The sequence below is a fragment of the Puntigrus tetrazona genome, chromosome 9 (genome assembly GCF_018831695.1).
Source record: "Puntigrus tetrazona isolate hp1 chromosome 9, ASM1883169v1, whole genome shotgun sequence".
NCBI lineage: Eukaryota > Metazoa > Chordata > Actinopteri > Cypriniformes > Cyprinidae > Puntigrus > Puntigrus tetrazona.
In genome coordinates this window covers 24757589-24772266 of record NC_056707.1, presented here as the reverse complement: position 1 = coordinate 24772266, position 14678 = coordinate 24757589, and the positions used below count along the sequence as shown (strand labels likewise).

General features: G+C 37.4%; 3 protein-coding genes across 3 annotated transcripts in view; all 3 read left to right on the top strand.

Annotated features, from left to right (window-relative positions):
• The first annotated feature begins 7 nt into the window (after positions 1-7).
• Positions 8-3982, top strand: LOC122351585 (C-X-C chemokine receptor type 1). The gene is made up of 2 exons (XM_043248760.1): positions 8-343; positions 1063-3982. Exons 1-2 carry the CDS (start codon positions 337-339, stop codon positions 2148-2150), a joined length of 1095 nt encoding a protein of 364 aa, XP_043104695.1. The 5' UTR covers positions 8-336; the 3' UTR covers positions 2151-3982.
• A 3429-nt stretch (positions 3983-7411) lies between these two features.
• Positions 7412-10726, top strand: cxcr2 (chemokine (C-X-C motif) receptor 2). Its single transcript, XM_043248413.1, has 3 exons — positions 7412-7600; positions 8676-8738; positions 8915-10726. Exon 3 carries the CDS (start codon positions 8937-8939, stop codon positions 9963-9965), a length of 1029 nt encoding a protein of 342 aa, XP_043104348.1. The 5' UTR covers positions 7412-7600; positions 8676-8738; positions 8915-8936; the 3' UTR covers positions 9966-10726.
• A 2883-nt stretch (positions 10727-13609) lies between these two features.
• Positions 13610-14678, top strand: part of mettl5 (methyltransferase 5, N6-adenosine) — a 3770-nt gene continuing 2701 nt past the window's right edge. Inside the window, exon 1 of the mRNA XM_043249729.1 lies at positions 13610-13967. Coding sequence (XP_043105664.1) covers positions 13868-13967 — 100 coding nt within the window. The 5' untranslated portion in view covers positions 13610-13867. The remainder of the gene's footprint in view (positions 13968-14678) is intronic.

The following is a 14678-nucleotide window of genomic DNA, read 5'->3' as shown; positions in this document are numbered from 1 at the left end:
CTAATCTTCTGCTTTCTTGTAGCCTCATAAAAGCAACATCACCGAACATCCCCATCTTCTGCATCTCATTCAGATATAGGAAACGTAGCAGCTTCTTTCCTGTGAAAGGGAAAAAAAAGCTTTCTAAGATGATTCCAGATCCAGAGAACTCTGCGTATATTTTTGAAAAAGCATCTTAGTTGAGATTGTACACTTGAAGTAACCTTTGGGACTTAGGCAAACAGGATATAACAACATCCCTTCGAAGGGTATAAAGAAGCCTTCAGCGCTCCACTCTGACATTTCATCCTCTGGATTATTCTTACATACGGCATCGTACCAAAAAAATCTGTTACAATGACTGGTGAGTCCTTAATTGTATAATATATAATATATTTAAAAGGCAATTATCATTTGGAATCGTTTAAAATTTGATTATGCAATTATATGTATTTTATATAGTCCTGCATTATAAGAATACATTTTAAAAGTACAAATCTTATTTAAAAAAATATTATTTATAATTGCTTTAATAGTAAGATGAACATATGCTATTTGGTAAATAATAATAAAAAATAATAACAATAAAATCACAGAATATTGAATCGTATTAGTATTAAATTGTTCGTTTGTAATAGTGCTTTTGTATCTTTTTTCTTTTGAATCTTTTATAGTTTTAAGAAACGAAGAAAACAAAGTTTATTTAAATTAATTCGTGCTAAAAACAAACTGATGCAGCATTGAATAATGTTTGTTTGTTTATTTTTTCTTAGTTATTTTGTCAACTGGGCAGTGTTTTTTTTGTGTTTTTATTATTAAATTTATTGATTCTATAAACAAACATAAAAAGTTAGCTGTCATAAAACATGAATATGTATTTATTTATTTATTTAATTGACTGTTATATGGGCAGTCTTTATTCTTCTAAATATAAGTAATAAAAGTGACATTTTTTTATAATAATAACAATGACAAAGAAACTTTTTACTACACTTGTAGCCCAAAAACAGGAATTATTATTAATAAATGTCAGTATTTTAACACGCATTGCTTTAATAATTTCTATTTGCGCTTTCCTAACAGATCCAAACAGCTCTTTTAATATTGACGACTTCAGCGAATTCTACAATGAAGAGTTCAACTACTCAGATCTCCACAACCTGACTGATTTCGTCGTGGATGAGAAGACGCTGCTTTGCTCCTTCACCGTCACCATGACAGATGCCGTCAACGTAGCATTCTGCGTCTTCTACGTGCTCATCTTTCTGATGGCCATTCCTGGGAATCTGATCGTAGGCTGGGTCATCGGCTCCAACAAACACTCGCTTTCCGCCTCGGACATCTACCTGTTCAACCTGATGCTGGCCGACACGTTGCTAGCTCTGATTCTGCCATTTTCCGCGGTCTCGATGATCCACGGTTGGGTGTTCGGCGACATTGCGTGCAAATTGGTTTCCCTGGTGAAGGAAGTGAACTTCTACACCAGCATTTTGTTCCTGGTGTGCATCAGCGTGGATCGCTACATGGTTATCGTCAGAGCTATGGAGTCCCGGAAGGCTCAGAGGAGACTGTGCAGCGGCGTAGCCTGCGGGTTGGTGTGGTTTCTGGGCTTGGTGCTCTCCTTGCCTTCGTTCTACAACGAGGCGTTTTACGAGAGCGTTTCCAAGCAGACCGTTTGCGCAGAACGCTTTGAGACGAATCACGCCGACGAGTGGCGACTGGCCACGCGAATCATGAGGCATCTGCTCGGGTTCCTCTTCCCCCTGGTGGTCATGTTGATCTGCTACAGCATCACGGTGGAGCGGCTCTTGCGTACGCGCGGCTTCCAGAAACAGAGAGCCATGAAGGTCATCATAGCTGTGGTCGTGGCCTTTCTCCTGTGCTGGACCCCCTTCCACATTTCCACGATGGCCGACACCCTCCTGAGGGCCAAAGTGGTTCAGTTCAGCTGTTTCACACGGATGTCAGTGGACATCGCCATGTTCACAACTCAAAACCTCGGCCTCCTGCACTGCTGCGTGAACCCGGTGCTGTACGCCTTCGTGGGAGAGAAGTTCAGAAGAAGATTTGTGCAGATGCTCCGCAGGAAAGGAGTTCTGGAGCGGTTCTCGGTCTCCAGATCTAGTAGGTCTTCTTCTTTGACCTCAGAAGCCACTTCCAGCTTCCTTTGAGCTACACAATGGACTTCAATATATGGGAACTGCTATTTAGTGCACCTTTCCTTGCCCCCCTGAAAAAGCCCACGCTTTGTTGTAGAGGCTAATTGCCATGATGCTTTGGCTCCCTCTATTGGTCAGAAAGAGCTAAATTCATGATTGGGTGAGAAGTAAACGAGTGCTGCGGTGATGACTTATTTATATACCTGTTTTTGAATTATTGCAGAAAATAAGCTCCGCGGCCTTTAAAAGTTCACGATTCTGACACGTTTTGTTCATCAGGAGAATTTTAACAAATGAACAACTAGGCTTGTTTGAAGGGGTTTTTACTGATGCTTTTGATGTTGTAGAATATGTGCATTAATGCGCCCCTATTATGGATTTTTTGAAAATGAGCTTTCATGCAGTGTGCACAGCTCTAAGGCAATGAAAACATAAAGCAAAGTTTTACACATGAAAGTGCATCGTGTATACCGTACGAAATAGAAATGAGACCAATCGGACCAATCACAGCAGACTAGAGTAGGAGGAATCGTTTGAAAGCCGTTGAGCAAGTAAGGTAAAAATAAATGCATGTTATAAGACAATCAAAGTGTTTTTGATCTTGCATGCGTGTCAATCTGTCGTTGAGGACTCCCAAAACCAAAATATGAACCTTTCATCCATATTAGGAGAGAGACCTAATTTAATTAAAAAAAAAACATTTATTCAGAACAATGGAGCGGCCAGTGCTAACTCATTTTCCGTTTCTGGCCTACAAAAACACAATGTATGCAGTACTCTATTGCTTGGTTGAGCTTCTAGACGTTTAAAGAATCCCTTTCAGCATCGCTCATACGGTGGGTTAGTGATTTAGAAAAAAAACCTTACCCTAAAAGTAATATAGTGAAATTTCCATGAAATATTATGGGCAAAGAGGTCCATTGTCTGTGTAGCGTTGTATGACGCAAAACTCATACTGGATTTAAGCCACCTTCAAACCAAACAGCTTTCTGTTTTTTCGGTTCTTGTGGACCCATTTAGAAAACCGTGTGTGGAAATCTTTCGCCGTCCATCGTCCATGTTTCCCATGGATTCCGAAAATTTTCAGACAACGGTAAATGTAACTTCACTGGCATGTGACATCTGCATTATGGACATGAATGGAAGATTTTTCAGAGTGACCCAATTGCCATTTTTACCCAGCCGATGGTGACGCAAATGTGAAAATCCGTAGAGTTCGTCTGAGATGCCGTGATATCAGAAAAACTTTGGTTTGCTGTTAAGCAAACACATGCTATTACAAAATGCTAAGCTGCTGGTTTGGGGAGAAGCGTGTGGTTGAAGTTAGCAAATTAGCTAAAATCGCTTACAGCACAACACAAAAGCTTTTAATAGCCTTTTTTGTCAAGGCAGCTGGTCTGTATGTGGTCAGTAAGTAAAAAGATTTAATTTAAAGACATTATGTGTATGTTTTAAATATGCTCTATGATGTAGAGCAAACGAAGTAAATATTTTTCCCAATGCTTTATCCTTTTTTTCCTTTATAAATAGTACTTTAGAAAGCCCATCAATGCTACGCCTCATTTCAGGGTGTTGTGGAGAGGAATATTAGATTTTTGTACTCATGAAGTGTTTGCGGTGTAATGGTTTGTTAGCCTTAAACAGATGCAACGACAGAAAAACCTCTCCAAGATTTATAATGCATGTACTGTTTGATTATCATGCTCATTTGTAAGTTAAAAAATAAAAATGTTATGGACACTGTATGTCTCTTTATTATACAGTCAGCCAAGCAAAAGTTTTATGTGACATACGTTTCTACGTTAAAGTTGAGTTTTTGATTCATAAACACATTTTTTCATTTATTGTTGTATGTTTCAGTTTTTGAAAGCCTGAATGTAAAATCAAAGTGGAGTTACAGAATTAGAGTTTTGCATATGGATCGGTTTGATACCCAAAAATACATAATCTTAGTGTCTGTCACAAACAATAAAAGTAACTAGAACAAAAACTTTAATTTAAATATCTCAGGTTTCTAAAATGTTTATGAGTGGAATATTTAGTCAGATTTTAAAAATAAATATATTATATAGTAAATATATATAAAAAAACTACAGGTTTCTGAAAAAATATGTTAGCTTGGCTAATGTAAAGTCCCAAGATGTTTTATGATTTTATTAATTTATATGACTCTTGAATGTCATAAATAAGCCTGTGCTCCCTCATGTATCCAGGTTTTCCAAGAGTAGAACCCTCACCATACAAAATGAAAAGTTGACTTAAAGGGGTCATTGTGAAAACATTGTAAAGTGTAAAAGATCAAAAAATACACTAATATAAAAGTATATTGGTACAGTAAATTACAATATAGGTCAAATATAATAGGTCACCTTCCAAAAGCAACCTATTTATTAATTATCTTTCCTTGAAACCAAATAACTCTATTTTCATATTGCATCTCTGAATTAATAGGAAGAAATTGATAACAATGTAGACAAATTTCTAAGTGCCCATCCAAAGGGAACGCTAATCACGATAATGGTATAAGAAAACGAAAACATTTTAGGAAAATCTTGTGTGATGTTTAATCCAATATGGAAGATGACTTTGTGAAACAAGAGGATTTAACTATAACAGAGGAATTTTTTTCGTCTGTTGTTATGTTGTGCATTAACAACATATTAATGCGCTGCTGCCTCTCACTGCTTCATTAATGTTTTTGGTTCCAGGAGACTCTAAGGTGTCTTCAGCAGAGTTCTTTACTGAGAACGCTGCCTGGTGCTGCAATCATCAAAAGTTTAACTAATACAGAGATGTTTTGGGGATATTGTGTTTCATTGAGAAAAATGGAACTACTCTGTTTGGGCTTCCAAAAGAGGACACAACTAGAAATCAGTAGTGAAGTTGTATTTACAGCACTGTTCCAACCAGTTCGACCCAAATATTAGCGTGAGCTCAGCACATTTATGGAGAACTGATTCTTGAACCTGCAGAGTAGTCTGTGCTGTCTGCGCACAGAGACTACAAAGTGAGGCAATTTAAACTCTGCAAGGACAGCCTGGTGCTTCTGACTCACAACCTTTAAAGGAATAGTTCACCCAAAAATGAAAATGACCCCATATTTTAGTCGCCCCGAAGCCATCATAGGTGTATATGACTTTTTGCTTTCAGACGAACACAGTCTGAGTTTTTAAAAAACGTTTCCTGGTTCTTCCAAGCTTGGTAATTCTCGTACAATCGATATATTTGGAAACTCCGTAAACCGGATATATCTTCAAATACTACGACGTAAAGCAAACCTATACACCTTTGGGGGGTTATCACATATATCACTCTATAGCAGATTGATGGGTTTTTGTAACAAAAATAATTTTAGTTTTAAAATTATAATGTAAATAACTCCTGATTGCGGCCTCTTGGCTTACATATGACTTGATGTGTGACTTTGTCTTGATGAGCTCACTGTCAGTTATACTAAGCAACGTATATCTTGCTTTCATAAATTACTATAAAACCTACTGTATCATTTGGGTAACTTTTGGTTCTACTTTTAACATTTTTGCAATAAATAAATGATTGTAATTGTATGTATCGGTCTGTCATGTTTGTCTTATACTGTACAGAAATAGTTATGTTTAGATTTAGATTTAGGAGTGGAATTATAAAAATATTTTTAAATGCTATGTTGTTACGAAAATGGTTATTATCCTGCATGTTTTAATCAATTGCATTTTATATCCTTTTATGTTCGCTAAAAATGGATAGGTTAAGTTTTGGAGGTATGTTAAGGGGGTATAATAATCTAAATCGCTTATTGATAAAGTGGTAACAATGCATATTTGCTAATAAAATGAGTAGTTTTAGGATTGGAGTAGGTTAAGGAGGCTAAAAATCCAAAAAGCTTATTGATTAAAATGCACGGATATGAATCTTTCAAATCTTTCTGTCACGGATCTGCAAGGTTCTGCTGTCACCCAATCACAGCGATCTCCCACACCTGAGTTCTAAGTGGCCACACCTGCACCTCATCAGCATATTCATCGAGAGCACTATATATAAGCACTCATCACAGGTCAGTCAGCGTCTGGGCTCTTATGCATGAAGTGGACCATCCTATGAACTATGATTGTATGACTTTCCTCTTGTGTTCCTCCTTAAGTCCCGGTTCTCTCCAGTGCACCAAGAATCTCATTTGTCTTTCTTGCACTCCTGGTTCCTGGAGAAGATAAGAACTTTGCTAAATATTGCTGTGCTTCAGCGTTAAAGAATTTCAAAGGACTATATACTCACCCAATTCCTCTGCCATAGACTTTCCATGCCCATCTGTGCAAATAAACAAAGTTCCCAAGTACAGTAGACATTTTTAAAGTCATATTTCTCACAAAAATGAAAATTACTCCATGATTTATTCCCCCACAGGCCATCCTAGGTCTATATAACTAAGCTAATCAGTTATATTGATTCAGTTACATTAGAGTTATATTAAAAAACATCCTGGTTTTTCCCAAAGCTTTACGGCAGAGAATGGTGGTCAAGATTTTAAAGTCCAAAACTAAGTTTCGTTTACAGCAAACTAAAACCAGTCTCCTCTTGGATTACATCAAAATCCTCTCGCATTTTATTTTACAAATCCTCATCCAAAGATTACGGTTAGTAAAGTTTCAAATATGGACGTTTTTCTTACAAATGCATCGCTTCTCTTCAGAAGGCATTGACCACTCAGAGACGTACGGAGCACTTTTTATAATAGACAAATGCACTTTTTGGGCTTCAAAATCTCAAAACCCATTTACTTTCATTATAAAGCCGGGACGTTATACTGTATTAATGATTTAGGCCCATACAGTTTTCATAAACGTTCAGTTTTGCCACGAATACAGAAAAGTGACACCAACAAAAGTAATTAATACAATAAAACGCACTCAATGCGATTTTTTTCTCTAACGCATAACAAAAACGCATTGCGATCCATTTAACAGATCGTTCTACGATGTATAAGAAAAGAAACTATTGACAAACAAGAACAGTATGTCAAGAGTGTCGAAATATGACTTTGTGAGTCACTCTTAAATTAATGTTGGCTGCAGTAGCCTTAGACAGCCTATGCATTTAGCAATTTCTTTAAATAGCCTATTCTATTTCATCATTAAAAATGTATTTTCACATTCATCTTGAGTGAAGGGGCAGGACAGTCACGCCCCCAACCTCCTCTCGTCTTGTGGTGACCCTCAATAAGTTTACCGTTGTTTTTGGTTGACTCTCTTATGAAACCAAGGTGTTGATGATATCTGTGCTACCCCATTTTTTGATTATTCATTCAGGAAGGAAAGGGACGGGTAGACTTGTAATAAGCAGTTGTTATCAATTCAGTCTTTCTCAGAAAATAGCAGTCGGTTTTGAGCAATTTTTCACTGAATGGTCCTTAAATCGCAGACGGCCAGACCTGAGCGCTGATAATCAGTAAAAACACAGAAAATACAACGGTAAGCGAATACAATTTTGCTTGAGTTTAATGCATTAGTCATTATGACTAAATGTGAAATATTTTGCTGAATTAATCATACTTTTTGAATTGTGCTTTTAAGATTAGTAAAGACATTATTATTTTTGCACTTTTAGTATGAAGGAAAATAATTTGGCATTTTTATGCATACAATGCAGGTTGATTCAAAGCAGATTCACGGCAATAAACAAGAAAATAACTTGCACGTTTAATTAAACATCATTTCAAATGTAAAGCATCCCTAAAAGTGTTATTTTACAGCTCAGTGTAGATATCAGATTGTTGATTCAGTTCACAATGTTAATTAACCTTAAAAATGCTTACTAAAAAGGAAATGTTCATGCCACCTTAAAGATTTAAGTTCAGTAAACTCAAATATCCAAGTTATGTCTACTGGTATGTGATTGCTTCTGTTGATAGGACGTTAAATCCTATTGGAAAAGCATCCAAAACACACTAAAAAAGGAATTTTGTAATGGTTTTATTGGAAAAAAGTTCAAGGGTTCAAGGGGAAACCATTAGAATTTCTGTGATGGTTTCTATTGGGCTTCCATAGTTTATTTTTTTTAGCAAAGAATTGCTCATTTAGAGTGTGTTCTTTTGCTGAATTATTCACTAAAATTCAAAATGCTGTATAAAATACAAGATGGGGGAAGGAAATCAATATCACACGAAGAGCGTGATTTTTTTTTCCTGCAAAAATCACAAATGTGATATAGATTTTACACAACAATTCTATAAACAAGTCCTTAATATTGAGTTTTTTATGTTAAGTTCTTAATATTTCGCCAACAACAAGAGATTTGAGCAACATGACAGTGTAACATTTCTGAATAAATCAACCGTTTAAATTATTTAATCGCAATGACTCACTTAATAACAGTGACTTCCTGCCACCATATTATTAAAAGTATTATTAAAAGTATTCAAAACTGCAGGTTAAATGCATTCATATCTTGTATTAAACTATGTAAATACGTCTGAATGCCACTTCTGATACAAAAACATTTAATCATTTTTAATCGTGTTTTATTTATTGTATGTATTATTTGAAGGGGGAGTTGGGGGTCTGGTTAGGGGGACCCCACAAGAGCTTTGACACATTTCGAACACAGCTGGTAAGTATATTATACTGTCAAATGATTAATGAATGTTTGAGTAACCCCTTAAAGCTAAAAAATAACATATATTGATGTATTGTTTATGTATATGTCCAAACTTTTGACTTGTATTGAATCATATACAATGTTTTATATCTAAATGTGCCGGCTCTAATAAAGTTGTCCCCCCACAGTTGGCAGTCACGCATATTAAACATGGAAACTACTACTCCAGATTTCGTATACCCTGATTTGGTGACTCCCTGCCCAAAAACCTTGCAGTATATAAACAGCACGGCTTTGGTCGCCGTCTACATCATAGTCTTCTGCCTGAGCTTGCCGGGGAACGCTGTGGTGATCTTCGTGGTGAGCTGCATGGAGAACCGCAGGACGTCCACCGACGTTTACCTGATGCACCTGGCCATCGCCGACCTCTTCTTCACCTTGACTCTGCCGTTCTGGGCCGTTTACATTCACGCCCGCCAATGGTTATTCGGCACATTTATGTGCAAACTGATTTCAGGCTTGCAGGAAGCCACGTTTTACTGCTGCGTGTTCCTGCTGGCATGCATTAGCGTCGATCGCTACCTGGCCATCGTGAAAGCGACCCAATTCCTCACCCAGAAACGCCACCTGGTCGGTATAGTGTGTGCACTGGTGTGGCTGTGTGCCTTTTTGTTGTCCATGCCCATCATGGTGAACCGCGAGGCCTTCATTTCTGGGTCTCTAGAGGGGTACATATGCGACGACAACTTGACCGCGGAAAGCATCGATATCTGGAGGGTGAGTTTAAGGATCCTCCACCACACTTTGGGATTCTTCCTGCCGTTGGCCGTCATGGTGTTCTGTTACGGTTTCACCATGTGCACGCTTTGCCGCGCGCGCAACAGCCAAAAGCACAAGGCCATGCGGGTCATCCTGTCCGTCGTGTTGGCTTTCATCGCCTGCTGGCTGCCCAATAATATCCTGGAGGTCGTAGACACCCTGATGCGGGGCGGACAGTTGATGGAAACGTGCGAGCTGAGGGACGGCATTGACGTGGCGTTGTACGTCACGCAGGTGCTGGCTTTTGCCCACTGTGCCATAAACCCCATTTTGTACGCCTTCATTGGTAAGAAATTCCGCAACCAGCTCCTGATGTCTCTCTTTAAGAAAGGCCTGTTGGGAAGAGACACGATGTCGAAATATCGAGTGGGATCTGTTTATAGCTCCGGAAGCACTAGGCAAATGTCAGTGACTTTGTAGTCGACTCTTCTCATTATATAACAACGATGCATATTGTTCCTTTTTTGCTTTCAAGCAACAGTTTGGTCAGAAATGCTGCTTTGTTACTGCCTTATCAATGCGGTAAAAACACAATGACAGAATTGTCATTTTTAAATGAACTGTTCCTTTAAGAAAATTGCTTTCACTTAAGCCGAGTTCCGTTTTTTATAGATGTAAAAGAGCAGATAATAGCGTGTTTGTGTAGGGTTGACTTTCTGTAGCTTTTTTTTGATGATGATATCGATCTGTGAGAGGTTTTTCTGCGGCTCGCGCTTCAAACGCGATGTGTGCATATCAAAACGATCTGTGAAAAACACTCTGCAGAGGTTTCCAATTTGGACAGGATTGAAAAAAGTTGAGATTAATTGAGGTTAAGAATTTTTTTATTAATATTATTATTATTATTATTATTTTGGGCTCAGTAAAATTTTTTATTTGATCAAAAATACAGTACATATTGTGCAACATTACAACTATAAAAAAAAAGTTATTGTTTAATCTGATTTTTTCCTGTGATTCAAAGCTGAATTTTCAGCATCATCACCTCAGTCTTCAGAGTCACATGATCCATCACAAATCATTTTAACATTGATTTGCTGCTCGTTTCAATAGTTTTTGTCATCAAAGAATGTATTTTTTCATTGACCACAAACATTTGAAAGCTATTTTTGGGCTTATTTTAAAATATTGTAAAAAGCTAATGAAGTTTTGGGCTCAACTGTGTAAATAAAGTTGCTTCAGTAAAACTATGTCTCTCACATACTGGAACACTGAACCCTGTTTGAGTAATCAGTCTCTGGGTCGGACAATGACATGATTTTACTAACGTCTCCACTTCCTCTCGGCAACAAAACAGAGAGAAGTGAAGCAACCTGTTTTCCTCCTTCAAAGAGCACAACCCTAAAAAACATTACAACATCACGCGCACACAAACAGATTTGCAAAATATGGGTATGCTGTAAAAAACATTTTTATGCTCTAAATTATATATTGCCTATTCATTTTGTCCGATTCATTTTAATGGGCATTCTGATGAGATGTCAACCAAGATAAAACCGCACCTGTCTGTGTGGTCATTCATCGATCTGGTGCGCGTAGTTATAAAGTCTTGAGAAATTAAAACAGGAAAAAGTGCTTTTGAAATAATACGGTTCACTTCTGTCTTTTTGCATAAACAAACTCTTCTCTAATTCTTGATGTCTTGTCCATCTCGTGCTAATCTTCAAATCATTATCAGTGTTAGTTTTAACTAAACTAAAACTATTATCAGTGTGCCTGTCTCTCTCTCTCTCTCTCTCTCTGTGTGTGTGTGTGTGTGTGTGTGTGTGTGTGTGTGTGTGTGCGACTTAAACCACACCAGCGGCTATTCCCAATAATAATGCAGACTAATAAGACTAAAACAATGGTTACGGTTTAGGTAGCAATCAAAGAATCGGTGGAGAATATTTATTAGCAAACATTTCCGGCCCGACGTAGGTGCATTTTTTTGTTTTTTTGTTTCCCAGAAAGATCCAGGATGTGGTTTTTCACTTCTCACTTTGTTTTCCACTGTATTCAATCATAAATAGGCTTAAAGAAGGTGGTGGGACTTTAGCATCAATTTCTGCATTATATGGTGTTTACAAAAAATGTGAGATGCACTTCTAGTTTTTTTTTTTTTCACTAATAAGGCGAGTTTATTTGTATAGCACATATATTTCATGCACGATGGTAATTCAAAGTGTTTTAAATAAAAGGAAAAATAAAAAATAAAACCACAGCAGTAAAACAAAGAATTTAAAATGATTTTAAATAAAAATAAAACACCTTTAATTAAAAAATACAGTGCTGAAGTAGCAAAGTGCTCGTTCATTAAATGCACAGCTCTCCTGGAAGCTGCTTCCAACTGCGGGCGGCATAATAGATAAAAGCTTTTTGTGTGAACGCTTGGTATTTCTATCTGACTCGATCCTAATGATTAGAGTGCTCTGATTTATATTCAGTGAGCATTTCTGCAATGTATTTAGGTCCTAGGCCGTTGAGTAAAAATACTTTAAAATCGATCCTAAATGCTACTGGAAGCCATTGTAAAGATCCGTGCACTGGTGTGATATGCTCATATTTTCTGGTTCTAGTCAGAATCCCGATAGCAGCGTTTTAATGGTCTTTTGGAATTTTGGACAGGAATTCAGGATATTGCTATTATATGGCAACGTAAAGAAATCTTCTCCAATCCATTGTTCTTTAATTGCAATCCCCAACAATCCCCAGTTCATTGTTGCAATCCCCAACAAAGCCAAATAATCCCCAACAAAGCCAAATCAATAAAACAATTGACACAAGTAGCCTGCACACTCTCACTGAGTCAGAAGAGATCAAGTGAACAGAATGATTTTCATTTACATATTCAGCAGGCATGCCGCTTTCATGAATTAAGGAGAGGGCACAAATGATATATAAAGGTATGCTGTACTTTTCCGATGCCAGTGGTACCGGTAGCCTATGCCGCATTCTAGTTGTTGCCTCCGTTTGTTTCAGGGCATGTTATTATCCTCTAACTTGAAAAAAAAAATGCAAAAAAGCACATCGCTGAGTGTTGATTTTGCTTCACAGGTGCAAGTTTTGCAAGTTTCACAAGTCTCTTCTCACGGCCGTAATGCCTGTGGAGAAATGAGTCTGTGCCCTGGGTCAGGCAATGACATGATTTCGCGAATGTCTCCACTTCTCTGACAAAACAGGAGAAATTACAGAGGAAAGCGAGGCTGCGTGTTTCCTCCTTCACCGGACAAACAGACGATGCAAAATAAAGTTACGCTTACGCCGCCGAAGAGAACGCGTAAAGCTACAGGCCTAATTAAATTCTCAGTTAAACTGAAAATACATCAATCAGAATAATTTTGCACGGGGGTTTGTACATATATATATAATTTCCTGAAGCTGCGTTCAAGCTCAGACACCCGATAAGACGCTTGGCTGAATCATATATTCATAAAGGGCTGAACTTAACAGCAGTTCACTCGGGGATATCAATATTAAGTTGATATCTTGAGCACAAATTATTGTTTTAGGTTCACACGACGTAACCCAACTAACAGCACGAAGCATTGCAGAATTAGCTGGATTAGTATTATTATCATAACTGGAAATGTTATCTGAAACTGTTGTTTGTGAGCTACAAAGGGAATAAGGAGTAATTTAATTTCAGGCATGGCCTTTTTTCATTAAGCCTATTTTTTCGAATAATTCTTTAAAAGAAGAAGATAAGAAACACATGGCGACAAGTGAAAATATTTAAATTAGGCGTGAAAAGCATACAAAAAGGGCTAACTCTATTCTATTCTATATCTGTTTTCTTTTTATTTGTTACATAGTAAAAATTAATAATAATAAAAACTTCCTGCGTGTACCACAGTAAGCTAACTGAGACCTGTTATACTGCTTTTGTTGACTTTGATCACTTCCATTGTCCTCATTTGTAGGTCACTTTAAATAAAAGCGTCTGCTGCATGACTAAATGTTAATGTTAAAAGCAGGTAGGCACGCTTTTGCGTGAATAAGATATTTTTAAAGGGAAACGCAGCCCAGGTCACGCTGATGACTGTGTGCCGTGGCGGGAATCAGCCAGCAGGTGGCGCCAGTAGACGGCGCTAGATCAGCCAGCAGAGGTAGAAGAAGAGCAAAACACACGCAAGTGCACTATATGTTGTCATATTTAATCCAGTGTACATTTTCCACTTGAGGAAAGTCGTTATATCACTAGAAGGCTCAAGTTCGGACTCCATGATCGTTCGGCGCTTCAGTTAAGAGAGAACCAGTCGACGTTTCTCGTCTATCATCATTAGCATGACCTCTAGAAACACATATGACTGATATGAGCAGAATTAATGTAGATTAGTGTAGATATGAAGCTCAAAGAGCTAGAAAGCTGCCTTCAACAGGTGGATGGATTTGAGGAGCCCAAAATACTCCTGGAGCAGTACCCCACCAGTCCGCATATAGCGGGTGAGCATTAAATAGTGCTTTTATAGACTTCATAACGATACTGTTCATTGATGTCAGATGCGTTTGCTAATTTCTGCATGTGCCCTGCTTATGTATTCACATTAGCGTACTGTTTTCACGATTCATGTAGTATATAAGTGTGCAAATGTTCTGTATTCGTATATGGAATACCGCGCATCCCACAATGCACCACGCTAGTCTTGTTTTGTTTGTAGAGTATCTTTTTTTTTTTGCCCGTTTTCTAAGAGGTTTAGGAAGTTTTAAAACATTTAGCACAATTGTGGTAACAATAGAAAAGTTAACTTTTTTATGCAAAATGACTGGAAACCTGTTTCTGCCAGAATTAAAAAATACAAATGTTAACGTAATCTTTAACCTAACGCAGTTATGATTTTATATCTCACAATTCTGAATAAAAACACCTTTTTAGCTAAGAGTTGCGTGTTCGTCTTATAATTCAGACTTAGTTTTTTTTCGCAGAAATGCGAAATTATATAACAATTCCATCTCTCTCTCTCTCTCTCTCTCTCTCTCTCTCTCTCTCTCTCTCTCTCTCTCTCTCTATATATATATATATATATATATATAGGCTTAAATCTCACAATTCTGACTTTTTCCTCAGATTTGCAAATTTATAAAAACACGTTCAAGACATTATTTCTCAAAATCTTGAGCTTGCAATTTCGAGTTCGCTTGCTTTTATTATTTCAA